At 39.8% G+C, this 24,573-nt stretch overlaps 1 protein-coding gene across 2 annotated transcripts; it reads right to left on the reverse strand.

The window, feature by feature from the left end:
• Positions 1-1,711: 1,711 nt before the first annotated feature.
• CASP8AP2 (caspase 8 associated protein 2) lies at positions 1,712-24,419 on the reverse strand. Of its 2 annotated transcripts, none has more exons than XM_065834495.2 (10): positions 24,069-24,419; positions 22,381-22,456; positions 21,538-21,618; positions 19,071-19,171; positions 17,759-17,833; positions 16,524-16,639; positions 13,493-16,005; positions 8,087-11,048; positions 6,015-6,114; positions 1,712-4,669 (listed from the first exon to the last, which is right to left on the reverse strand). In XM_065834495.2, the coding sequence occupies exons 2-10, from the start codon at positions 22,427-22,429 to the stop codon at positions 4,613-4,615; spliced, it is 6,054 nt and encodes a 2,017-aa protein (XP_065690567.2). In that variant the 5' UTR covers positions 22,430-22,456; positions 24,069-24,419; the 3' UTR covers positions 1,712-4,612. The 2 variants fall into 2 exon arrangements, with proteins under 2 accessions (XP_065690567.2, XP_065690566.2); XM_065834494.2 differs by lacking the exon at positions 24,069-24,419 and adding an exon at positions 23,520-23,698.
• Between the last annotated feature and the right edge of the window lie 154 nt (positions 24,420-24,573).

The following is a 24,573-nucleotide window of genomic DNA, read 5'->3' on the forward strand; positions in this document are numbered from 1 at the left end:
AAGTAGGATAAGAGCTCTCACCCAGAATTCAAATCCAGTATGCGGTCTTGCCTGTGACAGCACCTGAATCGGAAGTGGCAGCTATTACAAAATAAGTTCTCAAAATATTAGGTCCAAATAGAATTTTTTTATAAGCCTGCAGCTGTTGATATTCATGTCAGGGATCCACAGATTTGAAAAGCAGAAAAAGATATATGTGGGAACTAATTGCAACCTTCTTATAACATAGACAGTAGCATTTCCTTGTACTAATATATTACTATTCTGACATTCAAAACAGCTAACATTACATGGTCAAAACCACTTCAAAGAGCACATGCTTTCTGTTGTGTCACCAAACCCACCATAAAACTTCGAGGCTGATGGATGTGGAACCACAAGTCAGTCAACAGGCTGTAGCTGAAGCAATGCAGCTATAGGCAAACGGAAACGCCAAGATAACACTGCAGAATTTTGCCAAAACCACTCCATGTACAGTGTAACCTGACTGGCCAGAAACCTCTCAGTTTATTTTAAAAAAAGGCACCTCACTTGAAGATGCCAACGTTTCCATTTTACTGCAGGAAAACATTACCAGTAGTAGACTTGCTCCTTCTGGGGCAAGTTACCCTGTGCAGGAAGATGAAGCCTCCCTCACCTTGACAATATGGAATAAAACAGGCCAGGGACATCTCTGCAGCCCTCAGCACTGGCACACCCGTACCCTCAGATACCACATCCAACTGTGTCCAGGAGAGCTGCACAGCTTTGGACTGGGCTAATTATCAAAGACCACACCAATTAATTTAATAACATGGACAACTCTGTTCCAGTTTGCAGATTCAAACCTCGGGCCTCTTTAGTTTAACAAGAGCTGTACAACTTCCTTTCTGTTAAAGTAGTTCTCTATTTATTTTATTCCCCATATTATCGCTTGTGACTCAGATGGCTTTGCTTTTGGTGGCACAGCACAATAGCACTTTCAACCTCTGATGGGAGAGGATGTGCCAGCTACCACTGAAACTTTATCCATCTTTACTCTCAAAGCCGGTTTTGTTCCTCAAATGCCTCTTGATTGATTTCATAAATTCTCCTAAGAAATCCTTAAATGTCTTTCTTGGCATGCTTTATTACTGCTGTCTCCCTTCATGAAGGCAAATTGTTGAAGATTACTCTGCAGCTGGTTTTAGAGTGAAGATAACTAGATAACTTAATAGAAAAAACTATGGGTTGCTAGACAGACATCTAAGAGAAACGCCTTTAGTCCAGTCAGCTGGCAACAGTCTATGCCTTAGAGATAATTCCTCAAAATTCAATATCCAGTGCTCTATGATTTTACTATTATGCACATCTCCACAAATCCCGTTCTCTGAATTTCAACTTCAAAATATTTTCCAATACTCATGTCCATTAAGAGGTTTGAAATGAATCCTGTAAAATACGCATGTTGGATAGAAGCAGACCTATTTTTCAGTACCAAATTGGAGTAAGACTCTCAAAGGGCTGCCAGCTACACTCCTCTAATGAAAACCTTGGATACAAAAAGCTCTTTCTCCTTTGTAATGTTCCACTCAACCCTAACCAAATGTTTCTAGAAAAAAAAAAAAAAAGAAAGTTGTAGATTCTAATTCATAAATGGCTTAAAGGTTTGTGAAACTGTCCAATTTCTGATCCAGTCACATCCACTAAGAAATAAGCATTATGTATTTGGAGCAGTAATCAGAGCAGCAGCTGGTTACTTCCATGTTTATTGGCCAGAACATCAACATAGCTACTGATTTATACAAACTAACAGAAGTCATTTTTAATGCTGCTTCACAGCATTTGCAGTTGTCAAGCCATTAGCCAACAGTTGTAGAAAACGTTTTCATTTACCTGAGGTTTCACAAATTTAAGACTGCAGATTTACATACAGTACATTTTGCATATATGTATCAAAATTCTTGTTGGAGAAATAAATTACAAACAACGGTACAAAACTACTCCAAGCCAACCTTTGTTCAACAAGAACATATGTGTGTGAATTTTACAGTTTTATTTTTTTGCATTACTCTTACAGTAAGTAAACTATTCAGTTTATACAAAATAAACCTGGAGTTTTATATAGTTAAAAAAATCATCTTTGGCCAAAACAAAGCTCTCTATTTTTATACATATATTTATATTTTTTTATATATATATATATATACACGTCAGATATTTTACATAACCACGTAGGAACCTGTACAAATACTTACAATAGACAGATCGTTAAAAAGTTTCATAATTTACAAAAAAAGAAATCCAAGTCAGACCCAAAACAGTCAAACCCATCACCTGTACAGATAAGAAAGTACATAAACACAGACAGGGAATAAACAACTTTGTAATAAAATACTGCCTGCTGTTTTGAGACAGAGAGGAAGAACTTAAGTGGAGAGAAGCTACTTCCCTCAATGCCTTCAGTACTGCGCACATTCTGATCTCTAAGGGTATAGTTAAAAGCATACTCTTCTTAGTAGAGTGATTTCCTACAAACATGAACACTACTCTGCAAATTGTTTATTCTGAGAACAGATTCAGACGTAAATCTCCAATACGCAAACAATTGTCACAAATGTTTGTTAAGAACAAGCATGGGTAGGTACACCAATGGGTAGGTACTGCCATCACTGGGCCCTGCCGGCGTAGCAGGGAAGATGACACTTGATCATCACATGCAAATGTTTGAGAAGCCAGCACATAAGGCAGAAGACTGCCAGAACTGACATCACCACCTACTTAGGTCATTCCTTCTAACAGTTTCCTGAGCACTGCTTAAAATGATGATGATGCTCTGTCTGGCAGTGTGACAATCCATTCCCTAGGTCACGCTTATAATACTCCAAAGGTGTCAGTGGCAACGTCACTGACAAATTATCTGATGGTTTCTTAGACTGAGAAATTTGTCCCGTTAATTGGAGAGGGAGCAAAAAACCATTATGTTAAAACTGAAGAAGGAGTCATTGGATTTGGGAAAAAAGCCAACTTAATCCAAGTTGAAAGGCAATGCACTTAGGTGGGACTCTTAATTAAAAGACGTAAAATCAGCAGTTGTTCTAACTGAATAAAGACTACAGCCATTCCAATTCTCAACAAAGAATAAAACCTCAAACATCAGTGAATTCATAGCAACAAAACCTGTGCAACTTCCACAATTGTTTCTTAGCGGGAAGAAAAAACAAAACAAAACAGCTTTTTAGAAATCTGGGATAAAGCAGCAAAACATATGAGGTGTGTGTGTATATATACATATACGTACACACTAGTAAAACTGGAAGCAGTCGTAGGAGTTCTTTAAAATAGAACATAATGAATTTCTAACGTACTAAACAATTTGTAAAGATAGATACAATTGCTGTCAAAACATGCCAAGTTGACAAGCTTTTGAAACTGCTTGTTTTTACAGAAAAGTTTTTCTCCTGCTTAGTAAGTATAAAACTGTTAAGGTCTTATTCTAAATTAATTTTAAAAAGAAAAAATCACTCTTTTTTTTAACAAAACAGAACATTCATGATGTTGAAGACCTAAATCAAGTATTACACCTTTGCCAGATGTAATTTGGAACAGAAAAACATGAGCCTTTTCTGAAGAAAAAAAAAAGAAAAAAACCTCAACACATTTTTCATGGAAAAAGAAAACTCCAACCATTCAAAATTCAATATGAAGTCAGAACTGCAAAATGTTTTTAACTACAAGACAGTTCTTTGTAAATGAATACTCACAGCATTCCACAATTTAAAAGAAACCGAAAAACTGCTCACTGCATTGATGACTGCCTTCGCCCTCTCACAGAGGTTGGGACTCATTTTATTTGACTTCAAAAACTGGCAAGTTAGGAGTCTAGGCTAGACAACTGGCTTAGATTTTCTTCATTGACAATGATGACAGATGGGCACCCTCAAAGAGAAATTCATTCATCTCTGCTGAACACTGGAGTCATTAAGATAATGTGCTTAAAGTTGAAGACAAACCCTACACTCAATGCCAGATTCTCTTCTTGAAACTCACTATGAGCAACTGACAAAGCAGCAAGAACCACCTATTCCTCACCATCAGAATCCAATTACCAGGCAAGCAGCTTTTGGAAGCAATGCTATTGCTGCCCTGTCTCAGTTCAAAAGAAAAAGGCCCAACTTCTTAAAATATGTTTCAAGGTAACCAAGATAACGTACCTGTCATTCTCCAGGGTTATCTACCAAGTGGATTCCAAGGCACCCTTTCTTTTTAAAATCATAGCTCGACATCACCATACACAATATTTCCAACAAGTTAAGCAAGACCCACCATCTTCACTTGACTGCACGCCCTTATCTTTACTTATAGAACACATTTAATCAACAGAAGATGTCACTCCTTTGAAATGACACTGCTCTGGTTGTACGCGCCTGTTCTTTCCCAGCCAGTTTGTTTGTAAAGTTGCCTCTGTGTTATTCTGATAAAGCACTTCAGAGGAAGCACTGAAGCAAATAATTAGCAGTGCATCAGATTTACCCAGTTTGGTATTCTGACTTGAAAACATCCCACTAATCCCATCACGTGAATGCAGTGGTTGTGGCCCATCATTGCTGGTAATAGCTAAACCCTGTCACCATGAAGCAACTTGGTGGTAAGTTTACTTGCACTTGGATTTCTTGAACAGCTTCATTAACTGCTTGAATCTTTCTGAAACCTAAGGGAGGACAAAAAAGAGACATAGCATTGAGGTCCCAGATTTCCACATTTACCAGGACAGATTGATCTGACAGCATTTTTTTCTTTAACACCACTATTTTGCTTTTTATTTGCTTCCAACAAATTTTAGAGGGAGAGTTTTAAGAGCACCACTAACAAGTTATTTTGATGAAGGAATTCTTCCTATACTTTTGACATATGAAATAGCCTCCAGGTTAATTATGGAGACCTAGAGCTGACTACTGGTTTAACACCTTGTCACAACTTATCCTCGCAAAAAGGAAGGAAAAAATTTAAGGTTTCAAAGTCAATTAGACTTGAATTTTGCCAGGCATAACTGCAAGATTCAAATGTAGTGACAAAAGCTTGTTTTGTACTCCCCAGAAAGCACAATTTATTGGTTATTTTCTACCCTCTTGTACAACTGTTGCTTGAGGTATTTATGGCTCATCATGGAGTAATTTGCCAACTAGGGATTTTACAAAACTGGTCTGTAGATGAGAGTCAAACACCTTTTTGTTGAGCATAGCTACAGCTTACATAGTGACCTCATCCAATTGCAAGCTAGTACTTCTTACTGCTATAGCATATTGCTATAGCATATTCACCAAATAGCCAACTGGGAAGAGTGGCATAAACACAGAGATAACACTGTTTTATCCAGTCATCCTCCCCAACAGCCTCTAAACCCTGCAAAGACTCTGCAACCGCAAATACAACATCCTAAAAGCCAAATCCCAAGCACGCAGGATTTCCTAACTTAGTCAAATGGGTGTTTCTCCCTTTTTAGATTTGTAGGATAAAGATAGCAATTCAAGACAAGTATAAAGTTATATGCAAACCTCTGGATATATTCTACATCCATTTGACATCTGTGTCTTTTGAAGACTCTTAATCAAAAAATGAAAGAAAAATCTTCATGAAAAATGTGCTTTCTGCAAAATCCTGGTTTTTTAATTCCACTTCTAATTTTAATCATTTTCTAATTTATTAGATGTGTGCAAAGGCTTTGGGCCTTTCCAAATCACCTTTCTTTATTTAAGTGCTGATTCAACAACACAAACAATTCTATTGTCCCTGGCTTATGATTGTGATTGGACACAGCAGATTCAAGGTACCAATTAAACAGGTATGGAAAAATCCTTGGACCATAATATCCCTACAATGTATATTTTTAAAAAGTAACAACTAGGAGAAGCTAAGATTATTTTTTCAAGAACGCCCCAAAAAAGACAGGAAAAAACAACTCGAAATTGGCCGAAGACCTCTAAAGGTTTTTGTTCAACCGCAATCTTAAATGTAACAACATAGCTGTTATCAAATACAAGAATGATAGCACCTACCTGATTTGGGCTTTTTTTCAGTCTAGTGGCTAGGGAAACAAAGGTTTTGCTTGATGGTCCTTTCCTCTGACATTCCAGTAAAATTTCTCGGTCATCATTTCTATAGCAAAAATGTATTTAAAAAATATTAATACATATATATGTACCTGCACACAAATACATACATCCAGGCATATATAAAATACTCAGTATTTTCAAACTATGGAACATGAGTTCAAACAGCAGTGAAGAACTTATGAAGGATCCTTCCCTCTACCAGTACAGAGTAACATAGTCAGTACAAACAAGTGGTAGAGGAGATTACACTGCACTAGTAGGAAGGGCAGGACTACTACAATAGAGTTAGACCAAAACCAAAGCAATCAAAAAGAGTTTTAAGCTTCTAAAGCAGACATTTGAACTTGAATTGAAAAGAACTCATAAATTCAACATGGTCCAGTAGCTCTAGGTGGACTTGCCTCAGGTTGCATGGCCAGGCGGCAGTTTTCACCTAAGGCCCACTGATGTTCAAAGATGAAACAGAGAAGTGTAAGGTATAATTAAGCCACTCCTTTAAGTGGCTTAATATAACAAATGTATGCTGAGCACGTCCACAGTTCACATGAGATTAAAGGACCAGGAGTCTACTTTTAGGTGTGCCACCAATTTGCTGTTTGTCTCACTAATGAATTTAAGTGTATGTAAAATGTACATAGACACAGTCATCATTCAGCAGCTATTATGCATCTTTGCTTGAAACCTGCCACATTCCAATAAATTCTATTTCATTTCCTCCATGTCATATAAAAATGTAACTAGTTTTTTAAATAAACTATTTTTTTTCTGGCATAGCTCAAAGATGGATGAAGACTGTAACACAGAAAAACTAGTGGAATTCATACAGAAAACTGTAATAATCTCTTCCTACCTCATTGGTTTGCACATTAAAAATAGTATTAGCTTGCACAGTCTTTTACCCATGAAGTAGTTGGTTTTCTTTGAAAATGCTACCTAGAAACTTACTTTATATCTGGACTTATAGTTCAGAAAAGTCCGTTCTAAAAAATGTTACGAGCCCCTTATAAAGTGTTGATTGTATCAAGCTGTAGTAAGAGCAGCAAAACCAACTAACTATAGTTCCTTAAGGACAAGAACACACCACAATAACTTTGCGTGTATCTTCAACACATACAGTCACCTAATTTGTCCCCCACATCCTACTAACTGGAATATATGGGCTGAATGGTTGACTAGTACATTTCTGCAGATTGAGCAGCATATAGCCCAAAACAGAAAATGGTTTGCTCTCATGCCTTCTCTTTGTGGGGGAAATCTTTAGCTGCTCTTCTTTACCCGGTCACCGACACTTCCAGGCCTTATAGAAACATCAAAGGCCTCCATCCCCTACCAAGCGTGGCTGGAAATTTTGGACAGGAAGAGAAACAGGCGGGGAAACAAAAGCTACAGACAGGGCAATATTGTGCAGTCTTGTTTCCTCAGCGTTTAAGTTTTAAGAACAAAAGCAAAAAGTACCCTTGGTTTGGGAGACCTGGGTAAGTGATGGAATTAGTTATGACATATGGAAGCCACCTTCTTTAAGGCAAACGTGATTCAACCTACTAAGAAATGACTAAAAATTATTTTCCAAAGGCTGCTAGCAGGATTACATGAAATAAATTTCTCTCTTAAATTTGTTTCCTCTGGACAACTGTTCTAGAAAAAGGATAAAATAAGATTTTGGCACCTTTTGGTGGTGCTTAAGAGAAGGTATCAATTCCATTAAGCCATCTTGTATGAACAGAAGGAGGCTCCCACTCCACTATTTACAGAATGATGTAAAGCTACCAAATAACTTCAGTCACCAGTTAACTATCCTTTCCTTCCCATAGTATTTCACGTGGTTTAAAACAGGGGCATCAAACTAATTTTCACTGGGGGCCATAACAGCCTTGTGGTTGCCTTCAAAGGGTTGAATGCAATTTTAGGACTGTATAAATGTAACTATTACTAGGTGAGTTCTCCTGGTGAAAATGAGTTTGACACTCCTGGTTTAAAAGAAGCTAAACCAATCAAATGATCAAATCAGAAATTACCTTGTCCAGGAAACTACTACTTCTCCCTTCTTTTTAATGATGTTTTTGGCATACAGACTAGGTGATGATGCAGATGAAGCCACGGGAGAAGAGTCTTTGTTCTGCTGTAACTCATTCTTCTTAGTGGAACATCGTTCAGGTGCTGAATTTACCTCTTCAGACTTTGCATTGCTTGCATTGCTCCCTTCACCTGCTGATTCAGTTTCTTTTCGTTGCCTTTTTGAGTTGGAATTCTCTTCAACAACCTCCTTTTTCCTTTTTTTACTAGTTTTATCACCTGTACTTATCTGGCATCCTACACCAGTATTTGAAGTGGATTTTATTTCAAGATTACATTCACCCACTGCAGTTTCATTGGAAAGCTCTTCTGTTAAGTTTATAAATGCATCAGAGCACTCTTCTAGTTCTTCCTTTTCAGCATTGATTTCTGAGTTTCCTGTAGAAGTTTCCTGAGTTCTCTTATCTGCAGTGGATTCCACTGCATGACATGAAGTTTCAGTAACGACATCATCTGTTGAGTCTATGTATGAGTCTATACTGCAAACAGCAGGAAAAGAAGCTTGAGATCTAATACTTATTTCGTTTATGTTTTCGGGTACTTTCAATTTCTGTGCCTGAGATTGCTCAGAGCCTTCATCTAGGTTTTCAGCATCATGGCTCTCCATGTTTGAAGTTTTTCTACAGTGTCCACGCAACCCAGGAGTTCCTTCCTTCCCAATACTATCATGCGACTCCTTTAGAGGTTGAGGTAAGGCACAATTTTGTTCTTGTCCAGTGCTGACATGATGCAACTGATCTGTCTTAACCAGATCTAGTTTGACAGTTTCTTGCACAGTGGCTGCTGTGACACTCTGACCATCCCTTTCTTTTTCCCCACTTCTGGTTTCTTCTTTTTCAATCTTGGCTGAGGATGCCCGCGCCTCCTTCACTAAAGCCACCTGATCAGATATCAGTGAGGTAGACGGCACTGCACGTCTGATCTTTACAATAAAATGATCATTGGATTTTTCCATGATCACTGCTTGCATGGGTAGGCTGGGGCGACACTGAAAACCGGGAGCAACAGGCCGCCCTGTCCACGATGAAGAACAACTTGATTTACTGCTGGAGTTATCAGATTCTAAAGCCAAATGAATGTCTTGTTCAGTGGCATCCTCCTCTTCAAGAAGAGCGTCTTCGCTGTAATGTGCACTGAGAACACCCTCGGGTGTTGAGCTAGAATTATTCTCAGGTTTTAGGAAGCTGAGGTGAGCATCTGATTTCAGCGGTGATGGAATAGTTAAGGAAACAGCCAAATCTTCAAGGAGGACAGAAGAAACAAATGATTTACTCTTCTGTAAATTGCATTCATCTTCTTTGCATGAAACTGCATTGGCAGGAACCTCAAACATGCAGCTTTCATCTAGTACATCTGGATCAACAGACATCTGAAGCTGAGATACTAAAGAAGGAGCTCTTACAGGTGAAACAACAGGCCAGTTAATATCTTCTGCTGGTCGAGAGTCCACAGAAGCCTCCTTTGGAGCAATCTCTTGCAGTAGTCCAGCAACATTACCTCTGACTTTATGACTGTCTAAAAGCTGTTTTTCTGGAGTCCTGAATTCCCACTCATTTCTGTCGATACTGCCACTGCTTTTTTCCAAGAGATCAGAACCTTGCAACAAGCTTTTGAAAATTTCACCCATTTGAGCATCACTTACAAGATTAAATGTGAGACTGGATGCTTGCTGTTCTGTGAGAAGCTCATAACTAAGATCAGACTTGTTAGCATCTCTGGATAGTTGGAATCCTTCCTTTTCGTATTTTCTGCCCTTCAATGGAGTAAGAGTGCCTTGCAAATTACTCTCTTTAGAGAGGTGCACTTTGGTTTGTGAATTCCTTGTGTTATCAATGGAGTTAAGACATTTCGTGAAGGCAGCTTTTGGTGCATCTGGTTTACTTTTCTCATGGTGACAATTAGGTCGTTGACAATCCACAATTTGCTTCGAAAGGATATATTCTTCAGGTTTTTGAGATCTGTCCTTCAGAGACTTTCTTCTAGATCTTTGCACATCATTTTTATGATTGATCTTGTATTTTTGCTTTCCTGCTCTTTCAAACTTGCCCTCCTCACTCTCATTTCCCACATTTACTACATCACATAGTTTTATTATAATTCTCCTTATCTTTTCAAATACATAATCAAGCTGTTCATCTACAAATTTCCATAACTGTTTTTTCATATCTGATACTTGTTGTTCAAAAAGACGGTCGACTATTGCATTCTTTTTAACTTGTTTAAGTTTGGACTCTATAATATCACAGATGTTCAATTTTAATTTCTCACCTAATGTAGACATCTTGGAAAAGTTCAAGTATTTTATTAATGATGTAAAATTTATGATACCAGATTCTATAATTCTGTGAAAATGTTGAACTGGGAATTGTACCTTGAACTTCATATAACTTTTCCTCATCTGTTTTCTTAGAGCTCTGAGCATCTGCATGATTTCTTGTATATTTGAAGGTTCAACAATAACATGAACGATTTTTTCAAGAGAAGCAAGGCTCACAGTTTTATTTCTCTTCATATCCTTTGAAGACGTGCAAGTCTGATTTTTATGCCTCTCTCTGTTCTTCTTTGTACTTACTTTGACAGAAACAAATTTTCCATTATCTTTACTGCAATGCACAGTTTTGCTCTTTTGATTCTGTGGACTGCTGGTCAAATTTCGTGTCTCAGGAGAAGCTTTTGGTCTTGAATTCTTTGTATTTTCAGAGCATCTTTCTGGTTTAGGTTTTCCTTCATCTTCATCGCTACTTATGATTTCTCCTTCCTCTATTTCATCTGAAGAGATGCTTAGCTGGGACTCCATCTCTAAGTGTTCATCAGACATGCTAACCGGCTTTTGATTTTCTTTGTTTACCTCCTTGGACAAATTCTTCGAGGGAGAGACGACAACCGTACTTTCAGGAATTAAATCTATAAAAAGAAAACAGTTTGCTAATCATCATAAAGAATGTAATTATAAACAGACACTTTCAGAAAAACTTGGAAGATTCTCTTCTGTAAAGTGATAGTTCAGAATTGCTTGTGTGAAATTGCCCATGAAAACTCAGGAGCTATAACAAGTTTGGGTGGTTTGCTCCAGCAACTGCTAGTTGAAGGGATTTTTCTGAGCTTCAAAGGGCAAATAAGACCTCAACATTTCACCAAAAACATGTGATCTGTCTCACAAATACATCATTTGAAAACAGAAAAATCTAGCAGTTTCCATCAGTTTTGAACTTGTCTCCATTTACTTCAAGAAGTTTTCTGAATGCTGCACAAGCTAAATTTTAACTCTAATGTCATTATGAACTAACATTTACATACAATAGCTGGCTTTTAACATTTTCATAGCAAAACCAAAATAAGAACAAATGATCTATTAATAATGTTTCATTCAACTATCTTTTCCAGATAAAATGTTATTTGAGTCTTTCAATAAATGGACTTATTAAACAAAAAAAGAGTACTAGGCACCATACATATGATAAAACTTCTATCCAAGTTTTTGATGCATTGAAGATTATCAGCACTGTAACTAAGCACAACAGCACAGAAAGCTTTTTCTTTAGAAATTCTGGAGAAAGCCCCCAGCTCTGCTGAAGGTAGCATACTTTACTCTGTCTCACAAATAAATGGACTAAATGTTTTGTATTTTTGAGATATCATTAAATACATATTTAATCATTATTTAAACTTCAGACCAAATGCTGTTTTGTTAAGAAAAATCAGCAACTACAGTTAGCTACAAAGCAGCACATCATAAAAGATGAAAAGGTAAGCTCATTTCCATAGCATAAAAATTCCACTGAAGTGCATGTGTATTGATTAACAAGATTTTACGCTTGCTGGGCGCTCTAGTTAATAAAACACTCATGTGTTCAATCACACATAGATTAGACTGCTTAATGACCACTAAAAACATTTACTCTCATAAAAGATCATATCTAAACTGATCTCCATAAAAAATGAATGTGTGACTAACACATTAAAGTAACATTTGAAAATGTTTACACAGGAGCAAAATTCTACAGAGGCAAAACCATATTCCACCTCTGCCTCCATTGCAGTTTTATAAGGATCAATAGCTTCTCAAATTAATCAATATTTTCACAAACCAAATAATAAAATGAAAGTGGTCAAGATATAGTGTTAACATATGTATCTCTGTCCTGCAGAAAAATAGAAAGGTGAGCACTGAATTTCAAGGCCAATAGAAACCACAGCCTCCTGTCAGTTTAACAGATGCAGAACATTTGACACACAAATAGTCAGATCACAAAGACAACAACACATGTAACTTCAGAGCTGAAAATCACTGTTTTGTAATTTAGCAGTAAGTTCTGGACAGGATGGATTCCACTCATAAGTAACTGAGTGAAACACTGTAAAATCAGAAAAATACTTTTATGTTCATCTATTCTGATCCCAAAGCTCTTGTGGCCCCACAGATATTTCAAAGAGTATCAGCTACTGCAGGAATGAAATATAAACTGTTAAAGGAATTCACCGTTAAAAGAGGAGGTGTCTCAAGCACAAGAGACAGAATTGCAGACTAAGATTTGTGAAAAGACATAAGGATTATGCTCCGAAAAATAAGAAAAAGGATTTCAATGTCACTCTACCACCCTACTCCTCTTCTAGTAGGAATTCTAAACTTTCAAGAAAACTTTTTATTAGTTGCAGCAGGACATCACAGGAAGAGTTAAACTCGCACAAGTAAAAGATGTAAATTTTGGGTCACTCATTTTCTCTTCTTGTGAGTGCTGTCATCATATTTTATCTGCCTCACATAGTATTTAGGAGGTAGCTCTTTATCAGTGCTAAATCCTAATGTTCTATTTGTTCTATTTTTTCCTCACCGACTGACTCACAGTTATAAAATATATATATAAACTCACAGTTGAAACTGATTCAGATGGAGAGCATAGCCTTCTCTTAGCTGACATTCCTAGAAATTAAGTCTCACGTACTCTCTCCAGTTTTCTCACAAATACTTGAAATAATACGATCCTAAGTAACTTTTGCCTCTACAATTTCAGAGAAAAACCTATTGAGATCTACTCAGAACTAACCGCAATTAAGAAACTTCTATGCATTTTTTTAGAAGTTAGTACATAACTCTTATTTCAACTACTCATCTGTCAGTAGTGACCAACTCCAATTTTTATAGCACTAATGTTCAAATGGCTATAATCTTGGCTGCACTATTAAATGGTTCCACCACAAACAAAAAAGACCACTGAGACCTATACAGCTGAAGAAGGAAGAATTTATATTTTTGAGAAGGCAGTTATAAGAAGTCATTTCTGCTTTCCATTAATGGGTCTTCTAAGCCTTTATGTAGAAAAGAAATTAGAATATACATATACAAATACCTTTGTTATAACTCTTCACAAGACCTTTGCAGGGACTTTCCATCTTAAGTGCTTTAGCCAAAGGGCGCATTGGACTGTTCAATGGACTGATTGCCTTCGGAATATACCTCAGGTGATTGAGATCGATGCTGAGTATTGAGCTGTCATCATCAACAGGAACAGGGTTACTTTCTCTGTCCTTAGTTCCAGGATACATCTCAGCACTAAGAGAAGATGCTGCAGTACTGATTTCAGTTAGGCCTGGCTCCAGATCACAGGCATTCTGGTCAACTAATGGTTCATCCTTATCAGTTAACATAGTCCTGTCAAGTGACTCAGATGCACACATATTGATTTCACATATACTCTTTTCCTCACTGGGACACTCAAGATTTTCTGCAGCCAAGTGACCATCATCCTTCACTACTTCCATTAAAGAGTCTGGTTTTGTTTCACAAATATCATCTGCGATATCACAGGAGTCCAGGTCACCAGAACTTTTGGCTTCTGAGTCATCTAAGACAAGGCTTTGAGAGCCATGTTGGTCTGCTGAGCTTTCTATGTCAGCAGCTAGCCACATCTGATCTTCCTCTTTCTTCTCTGTTGCTGACTCTGGAAGGGCTTCCATACTTTCACCAGCAGGTTCAGATTGTGCCACTTCTGCTGCTGCTACATTATCATCCTGTATCACACCCTCTGTCACAGGTAACTTTTCACACTCTGCCGTACTCCCTGCCAACTGCAGGGGCAAAAAAGAATCAGGATGATTCAGATCTGTCACTGCTGCTGCTGAGGCTTCCGATTCCACCAGATCACAAGCCTCTGCTGCTTCTGACGATGCTTCAGCCTGCATCTCATCAGGAACCAGTACCTCTGCTGCTCCTGGCAAGGCTTGGGGCTCTACCTGACCCAGTTCTCTTTCTGGTAAGGTTTCTGAGCTCAGTTCATCAGTTACCACTGCTGGCAACACTTCAGACTCTGCTGGATCTGCTGGTGCTGCTGCTTCCAAGGCTTCATTTTCAGAACCAACAGAAACAGGCAGTGCTGGTTCCAGGTCACTTTGAGCTGTGCTGTCCAGAACTTGTACTGTGGAATTAGTTTGCTCTGTGGGACCAGGGTTAACAGGGTGGGCAGGACTGAACAGCTCTGCCTGCAGCGTGAGCTCTGCGCTTCCCTCATCAGTGGCCTTTTGGGAAGGTGTTTTAAGTCCATCCGGTGGAGATCGACATTGTTTCTTAGCAGGAGAAAGAGTTAAATTTAGCTTTTCCATAAAGCTAAGTTTTAAGTCTTTGTTTTTTGTCCCAGTGCGATCATCTTTAGTTCTGGGAACTTTACTGTCTTTTACGTTATCTGCTACTCCGCGTGTTTCTTCTAGCTTATAGGACTTGTTTCTCTGACTTCTAGTAACATCTGTACCTTTCTTGGATTCTTTTGCAGTTTCGTGAGAAATGTCTTTTGCAACTTTTCTTTCATTTCTAAAATGTCTATTTTCATCCCGATTCTCTCTCTCTCTTTTCCTTTTTTCTTCAGTTCTGTGTCTTTCCAATTTGGAATGTGCTGTTTCCCATTCGTATCTACTATTTTCCTTCAAGCGTGCATATTTATGCTCTCTGCTGTTGGAATCAGAAGGTGAAGTCTTTCCTTCTCGAGAAGTATGATCATTTGTTCCCCTGTCTCTCCTGTAGTCCATGTCTTTTCCTTTTCTAGACTCTTCCAGGCGACATTTACGTGATTCATGAAGACTCTTTGAATGTTCACTCTTTGAGTGTGGACTACTCCCTCTACCAGATTTCCTTGGTTGCTCTTGTAGCTTTTCATTTGGTCTACTTTTTTGGCCAACATTTTTTTCATCTTTATCATGTGTTTTAACGTCTTTCTTAAATCCATTTTGTGATCTCTCATCAGCACGCAATTCATCTCTTGTTTGCAATCTGTCTTTACCAGTAGCTTGTTTCTCCCAGGAAGAAGTCCCCCTTTCTAGTCTTCTTTCTGCACTTGGACTGCATTTGAGTTTTATGCTCTGATTTTTTTGTTGCAATTCATTTTTACTAGCCTTCTCTGAAAAGGTCTTCAGCTTCTGCTGAGGATCTGAATTCCCCTCTTCACTGTCATCATTTCCTGTGCTCTGATGTACATCTCTCCTGTATTTGTTGACATTTCCCCTGCTATACTGTTCATCACTTTTAATTTCTTTTCTTTCCTTTCTGTTGTCCTTGTTGGAACTATGGTCATAGTTTGGTAGACATGCATGAGTTCCGTCGCTGCAGGGCTCTTCAGGAGGGTGTCTCAGTAAACTTGGAGTGCTTCTTTTTTCAGAGCTAGACTTCCCATTGTCCATATGAGATGAGTAATTATGGTATGTATCTTTTGAACAGTCATTTTTCATTCTGTGCTCCGTCTTTATACTGTCACCTAAATCTGAAGGCCTGAATTTGGAATCTTTCGTTTTACATGTCTCAGAGCACCTTCCATTAGTTGATCCTGGAAGGTACATTCTAGTGAAATTACTTCGATGATTGGGAAATTCCGATAGCCTGTTTATAAAAAGAAGAAAAGCTACGTTATTTTAAGATTTATTTAAAAATAACAAAAGCCTAATTGTGATGAATCCATGCATCTCTGAAAATTGATCATGCTTTCTTGCAGCTTCAAGTTGAAAAAAAAGAGGGAAAAAAATAGAAGTTTAATAATTTCCACAAGCATACAGCATAAGAATATAATTTATATGCTTATTTTTCAAATTAAATTTATCTAAAGAAAAAACAAGAGCTGTGGGAAAACACTGGTTTGGGTCTAATTAACAATTCCAGTAATTCAAAATAGCATTTCATTGTCTAGCAATAAAAAGAGCCTTTCCCTAGGAAAAAAGTTGCTCTTTACAGCATTAGTGATTAAAAAAGGAATTAAAAAAAGAGCAATTCAATAGTTTACTATTTGGTAAACTGCCAAACAAAAGAATAGGTATAACTTGAAATACCCACAAAAATTTCTTACAAGTATATAAACATGATCAGATAAAATGCATGTTTTCAGTTTCACTATCCAGTTGTACCTTTGATGGAGATTACTGATTTCTTCATCCTTGCGGTTAATTTCTACTCTTGCTGTTTTGATAAGTGCTGAAATATTCTTTTTGAGAGCTTGGTTTTCATTTTGTAGAATGACATTCTGTTTTAAATATACACAAAAAAAAAAAGGAGCAAGAGAGAGAAAAAATTAGAATTAAAGTATCCAAACATGTAACAAAGCCAGTGAACTTTAGAACATATAGAAACTGTTTCAGCGAAGCCAGAATTAAGTCATAATTACTGAGATCCAAGTAGCTTTTTTTTTTTTTCCTCCTTTTAAACATCACTCACATTTATGCTCCCGTTTGTGTTCCTGGTAATTAAGCGGTTTTAAGCACAGTTTATTGAAACTGAAATATGCCATAAACCAAGTAACCATAGAGCTAAAAAATAATAACCCATGCCTTTGCTTCATTCTTTTACTCAATCTACTGCTTCCTCTGGTCACTGCATCAAATCAGAAATATAGCTTTTAAGCACTTTAAGAGGGTAACTGTTTTTCTTTCAAGGTATCAAAACCAACTTTGCGTGCTCTATCATTCTAACATCTCTAGATATGCTGTTCCAGAACCCTATCTGTCAATCCTACAGTTAGTCCCTTCTCTTAACAATTGTGCTGAGCAAAGCCGGCTCAGAAAGGCAGACAACTTTTGCAGAAAACAATGCAGCAGCATCACAAGGCAGAAGTTGTTTACTATTGCAAAGCATATTGCAGAATTGCCCAAGATAGTCTAACCATATAGAACAGCACAGCACAGGGATACTAGTCCAAGCTGAAGAGCAGTTCAGCCTTAACAAAATGGCACCATGTTCAAAGCAATGCAAACATTCTCTGCCAGTTCTAACGACAGTTCAGGTACCTTTGCAACCCTTTCCCTAGTACATTAAAACCCCTATTTTTTAAACAAGTGAACTGGATAACTTTCTGATAACTATTGATATGCTCATCTGCTAATTAAGGAGACAGAAGATAGCTTTTAAGCAACTGAAGTCTTACTGCATGCACCATTATGTAACAAATGAATTTACCTACTGATTTTGTCAGTAGGCTGTCCCGGCAACTACCTGAGGCAGAACAAGCTCCCACCACCTACGGAGGTGCTTTACAAATCAAGTGTGCAACAGATAAATTCTGGAAAGCATGTGAAATTCACTCTCAAATAAGTATTCAGTTCGCTCTACATAAATCTTGACAATGTTGTCCTTTGAACTACATTACCTGTGCCTGTATTTCCTTAAATTTCTTCATCAACTCTTTAATTTGCTGCTGACATTTTCCATATTCTGTCTGCAACTGTCAAAGAGAAGAATTCGCAATACAGAAGTGGACTTAATTACACAGAAAAGTCACTCCTCTAGATTTGTAGTGAGTTCACAGAGTAATGCATATTACAAAGCTCTGTTTTGTTTTTTGTGGGTTTTTTTTGTTGGTTTTTTTTTTTTTTGGTTCCACACCCCCCCCCCCCCCCCCAAAGTAACATATTAAAGCCATATTTAAACAAAAAGCTTCAATATGCTCCAACAGGTATACTAGCCTCTAAAACGTCACAAACACTTAGATAAGAGGAAACCTATTTGTGCTTGCTCAACAGTAACAGGCTAGAGAGTAAAAGAAGCCATATTATTGTGAAATTAAAGACACAATTATTGACAAACAGTTCTGAGAGTCCTACAGATGGGGACTTGTTTATCAGATTTTTATATAATACAGAACAGATAAGGAAAAACCACCACAACAAAAAGTTACTACAAACAAACCCGGACTGCAAAGGACATGCTCCTATTGAGATCACTAAATTAAATAAGTATATTTGCCATGAGCCCCTCTTTAAAAGTAGATGGCAACAAAACTTTCACAGAAGAATGGGCAACTTCCTTATTGTCACACTTAAAAGTCAACTGCTTTCAAACTTTCAAATTGGCATTTTCATCACTTAGTAGACTTCTGGAGGACTTGCTACAGCATCTTCTATAGCGCATTATATCTGTGAATGTTGTCCCTTTTACTCCAAAGCTCTAGTTAGTTAAGCTGTGTCGTATGAACCAGGATAGGTGATGCTACCTAAGTGTTCTGCTGATTTGCTAGAAGCAATTACCTACTGCACGGTTGTCTTCAGTCTCAAGGACAAAATTTAATGACACAGAAGATTAATCCATGACCTATCTGCTTTAGTCTGGTAAAATTTGTTGGGAGAAATGTCAAGACTAGCTTTGTATCAGAGGCTTGAACAGATATTTAACTAGAAGGAAATCATGGTAACGTTTTCCCATAATGCAGCTGATACACAAGCTGCACGCCAAAGATGTTAAATGGGAACAGACCACGTCACAGACTGACACATACACTTCGTCCGATGACCTTGCTGACATAACAGTTTATTAGCACACTCTTGGTTCTACTTATTTTTAAATTTTCCCTATTTTTCCAATGATGCAAGCATATTGACAACATTTTTTACACTTTACACAAGAAAATTTGGACCAAAAAAACTCCAGAATACCAGAATTATTTTTATCACATTAATACACACCTCATTGTAGGATGCTTCCTTTGCAGTCCCTTCTTCAATTAATATCTCATCAAACAAATTTAAGCTGTTTCCAGCTGGTGTAGAATTTGGAGCAGAATTGTCTGTAGAAAGAAAATCAATTACTTAAAGAAAAAGGTATTTTTCTAGCCAGTTTGCATTGTCACTGAGGCAAACACATTACCTTATCTGGAAAATTCCTATCCTGAACGTTAACATTTATGTTAGTTTTATTGGAAATACTTGATCCAATTTACATTGACATAAAAGGTAACAATGAAGCTCAACTAAAAACATCGTGTTAGGAAAAAGTGAGAGATATACAGGACACCTAACAACAAAGATGGGTGCATTTTATGACTGTCTAATAAGTTGTTTTAAGTCAAAGGAGAGCTAACTCACAGTAAATCCACCTAATTTACAAAGAAAGAAAGGCTACACCTCAGCAGTTATCTGAGGTTCTGCAATTCCAGAGCCAATAGTTGATAGAAAGACAGAATAAATGTGTGCACCCTACAGTTCATTCAGTTTTAGGCCTGACGTCACCTTCGAAACATTTGCAGCTAAAAAAAAAAAAAATCAAAACAAAACAAAAAAACCAAAACCAAGAGACTACTCAAATGCCAATGACCTACACATCTACAAACACAGATCTGTTGATGAGAATCAAATGGAGTTACTGTAGAGTTGGTACGCGGTTGAATAGCATGCTTCTTGTGTTGAATAAATGTTCTTTGCTGCTTTATTTTCCCTCACAAACAGAAACTCCCTAGCTTTAGTTCCAAAGAAATCAAAACAAAAAAGCATAAAACAAAAACCATCCCAACACCCAAACATCCCAATTCTTTTGTTAACCAAATACGCATTACTGACAGGACCTGACTTATGACATCTCTGAAATACAGATTCATTTGCAGACAAATAAACGAACTTAGCTATGAAAACTGTGCTTCAACCCTTCAGACAATACCATAATGCTAAGAGTATTATTAACTTGATGCAAGACAACACGCAAATAACATCCATATAGAGCAAAAATCTCACCGACCTTCTTTTCAAATTTAAGAAAAATAAAAAAATCCCTCAGAACTAAACTACTGTGCCGGGATAGAGGTAATTATCTTCAGAGCACCTAGCATGGGGCTATGCTTTGTATTTGTGCTGAAAACAGTGTTGATAGCACAGGGATGTTGTAGTTACTGCTGAGCAGCGCCTACACAGAGTCAAGGCCTTTTCTGCTTCTCACTCCACCCCACCAGTGCGTAGGTTGCAGGTGAACAAAAAGTTGGGAGGGGACACGGCCAGAACAGCCGATCCCAACTGGCCATAGGGATATTCCATGTCATATGATGTCATGCTTAGCACATACTTTGGGGGAAGGAGGAGGAAGAGGGGTGGATATTCGGAGTGATGGTCACACATGATGGAGCCCTGCATTCCTACAGCCGCCCACCCATGGAAAGCCGTGAATTAATCCCTTGTTCTGCTTTGCTTGTGTGTACAGCTTTTGCTTTACCTGTGAAACTGTCTTTATCTCAACTCAGGAGTTTTCTTAGTTTTACTCTTTCGATTTTCTCCCCCATCCTGCTGGGGCGGGAAGCAAGCTGTATGCTGCTTAGTTGCCTGCTGGGGTTAAACCGCAACTATACAAAATGTTTGCATTGCTTTAAGTTATTCCTCCTTGCATCTTTCACGTTTACTAAACAATGTATCTCAGTATGTGAAATATGGACTTAGAAAATACTCTTACATGCTGTAACAAACACAAAACGGAGAGTGAGAAAATATGTATAGATGGTTTATGTTTGTAGGATATAGTACAGTACTTCCATATAAATTCAGTGGCCTTTAAAGAGAAACACTTTTTTCAATACTAGGAACAGTATTGCATTAAAAAGTACATTAAGACTCCTAAAAAAGAACATGTGCTGGGTCCTTTTCTTTCTTACCTTCAAAGAAGTTATAAGAGGAAATTAATTTAAATTAGCATGTGAAATTATTGAGAAAGTAACAAAAGGTTAAAGGGATCTACTGAATGTACTGTATCACTTAAAATTATGTTTTGGAGCTCCCATTGGAGATTTAGTGATCACTGACTGTTGGTTCTGCTCCTGAAGCAATTTAAAAAACACAAAATAAAGGTGTTTTTTCCAAGTTATAATATCTTATATCAAGGCACAAATAGCTAAGGTTTCTCTGAGTCCCTTTATATGCCTAAGTCTCTTAAAATAGCCAGCATCACAAAAAAACTATCCTGTAATCATTCAGCTCATAGATTTAAGAACTGTCTGCTGTATTTACACAGAGTGTAACATATGTGTCTTGAATTTAAACAAGTAGCTCGCTGAAGCACATATTCTACCAGGTAACCATAAACTTAAATCTAACTGTTGTTTTATTTGAAACCAGCCTAAGAATCACAGAGACTCCATAATGGTCCAAGCCAAGCAGCAAGATACAATCAACCTACCAGGAACTGTCAAACCGTTGTCCAACCCATCATAAATATCCACTGAGCTCTCATCACCTTCCTTGAAGGGGGAAGCTTCAGCTAAAGAAAAAAACAAAACAAAACACCAAAGTAAACATTTAGTAAACTCCCACCTCTAACTAAGAAGTGTAGCTGTGATTCTAGACCAGGAGAGAGTAGTAAAAGTAGCAGCACAGACCAGTAAAAGACAGTATTGCCATCTATTCACACACTAATGGGTTCTGTAGAAGTATTTTAATCTAAATCTCCTCAGTCTCTCTTCATGCCTTCTTCCAAAGCCTCTTATCACTCTGATCTCCCCTACGTGAATTTCTCCAGTTCTGCAACAAATATTATTATGAAGAAAAATATCAGTATCTACAGTCCTTCTGAGGCTGAGAATCTCACAAATATGCATCAAATCAACTAAACTGTGGAGTTGGAAGTAATGTTAGACTACCTTGATTGCTGGTACTATACCAGATGATAATGCATTTGCTCTTACAAACAGCAAAGGAACAATCCTCCTAACCATCTGAATACATGCTTCAGAGATACAGCAAAGGTTATACACCTTAAAACACAGGTGAGATCGGTTCCAGGCATCCTCTTAAAACATATCAGAAATCCAAAGTACAGCATTACGGTTTTAAAATCTAAACTTACCAATGGTATATGGCTTACAATGACACTGTGCCACAGCTGTTTAATTACAGTCGAAGTATTTGTCCCAACCTTAAGTGTTTCCATTTTGCTTTCTAAGTTATTTTTGGACATATTTATTTTCATGAGACTGCTTGTTTTATTTCACTGCAAAACAGAAAGTATTCTAACACATCTTACCACCATAGCGGATATCAAACAGTCCCAGTCCATCCTCGTCTGTTGCCATGATACAAACTCCCTATGGCTTCCCCATCTATGAGTAAAATGCCAGAAGACAACAGATTGATTGATGTTTTCAGAACAACATCATGAAACAGAAGCATATTGAAATAAGTCAGTTACACTGGAGCTACCTGTGGCCTTTGCTATTGAACAAAATCCAACACCAGAACAACAAAACTCAAGATAACAAATGAGGTCTAACATGAAAAGTAAGAAATTATCTGTCCCATAAATAAGCATTCTGAGGAAGATCTTCAGCTGTACCTTTTATTCACATGTATCAACTAAAGATGCTATAAATCCTGGTATGAAAACGAGCGTGAACAGGTTACCTTACATATAAACGTTTATCTTAACCAGTTAGAACAGTATGATTTGATAATTTTGATCTCTGCTGACCATTTCAGAGCAAGTTTTCCCTGCCTGACACCACCAACCAACCCTATAATGAGCAGTAGCAGACAATAAACATTTCCCTCCCAAGCTATGTACCGGTGCTCAGCTACGGGACGTGCAGCACCCAGCCCAGCAGCTATTGTAGGATGACTTTACAAATGCCCACGTTTGTAGCACCGATACACAAGAACCTCTGAAGCAGGAGCAGCAACCTGCGACACCATGGCACCCGCGGCACGGACCGGAGCCCAGGAAGGAGCCAGGGCAAGCAGAGGCACTGGTCGGAGCCGAGCGGTAGCGGCCCTACTCCGCTCCTCAGGCCTCACCCCCCTGCACGGGCGGGAAGGGGCTCCCGTCGCCGCAATTTCTGTCACGGCGGTAGCGCCCGGGACCTCTCGCGGGTCAGGGCGGGAGAGGCGCCGGTCGCGGCCCGGTCCCCCAGCAGCCCCCACACGGGTGGCATCCGCGCCCCACAACCGCCGGAGGGGCCGGCGGGAGAGCCCGGGGTGAGCAAGGCTGAGTCAGGCCGGGCCGAACCGAACCGGGCAGCGGGGTGGAAGAGGGGAGGGAGAGCGGCACCGCGCGGGGCGAGGCGGCGCTGAGCACCCCTCGCCCCCCCGCGGTGGAAGGAGGTGAAGGGACGGCAGTGGTGAGAGGAGGAAGGCCCCACTCGGCCGGTCGACACGGCCCTCACCTACCGGTCAGCCGCCGCGCCGCGGCCCGCAGCCCCCGGCCCGCGACACCCCGCAGATCGCAGCCGCTGCCGATCCCCCAAGGCCGGGCTCCGGGGCGGCGGGACTCTGGGCCGCGGCAGCCAACAGCCGCAGACGCACGGCACGTCCGGGCCGCGGCCTCAGCAAAACCCGCCCCCGGCCGGGAGCAGTTGGCGCCAAAGTCAGGAGCGCGAGGCGGCCGCACTCCGCCCCCAAATCTCGTCATCGTCCCGCCCCTTCCCGGCCGTGCGCCCCCGGCCCGGTCCGCGCTCCAGCCCGAGCAGCTGGGCCCCGAGCGCGGGAAACGTCGCTGACCCCGGAGCGCGGGGCGGGATGAGTAGGGCTGCTCCCGCCTTCGTCTGCCTGGTGGGCGAGGGGCTCCAGCCTAGAGATGGCTGGTCACGCAGCCCGGTGCTGCGGCCGCCGGGCCCTCCGGTAAAGGCTGTGGCGGGTAGAAACGGGGGAGGAGCGGCCGCAGGAGGCTGCCTTGGCCGTGTGGAACGGCACGGACGCAGCAGTGACACACAGACTCACCTGGAATCAGCTGTGTGCGGGGGGCCGTGCGTTGCTGCTGCAGTGGCTGGACGTGAGGCAGCTCCGGCAGGAGGCCCGGTGCTGAAATCCGGATCCTGCTGTCAACAGGCCCGCGGTCAGACCTCTCTGGAAACAGTGTCAGATACGGGCTCGGGCACCGTGAGCTGGGGAGGGTGATGTGGAAATGCTAACACCATTCCAGCCTTCTTCTTCCGTAGCCTGAGCCACCTGCTAGGGTTAGTCACCGCCCGCGCTCGCCCAGTCAGGGCTCTGGCTGAGCCCAGACTTACATTTAAAGGGCTCCAGGGCCGCCACCCTGGCTTGTGGCCATTGGCTGGGCCCTCTGACAGACTACAACTCCCGGCAGGCAATGGGCGCCAGCTGTTCCGAGGGCGTGCGCTGCGCGGTGCATGCTGGGAGCTGTAGTTCAGCGCGGCCGCCGTCACGGCGGGCGGGCGGTGCTTATCTTTGCCTGCGACGTCGCGGGCGCGTGACGCTGCCAGTG

This window comes from Patagioenas fasciata, chromosome 3 (genome assembly GCF_037038585.1).
Source record: "Patagioenas fasciata isolate bPatFas1 chromosome 3, bPatFas1.hap1, whole genome shotgun sequence".
Lineage (NCBI taxonomy): Eukaryota > Metazoa > Chordata > Aves > Columbiformes > Columbidae > Patagioenas > Patagioenas fasciata.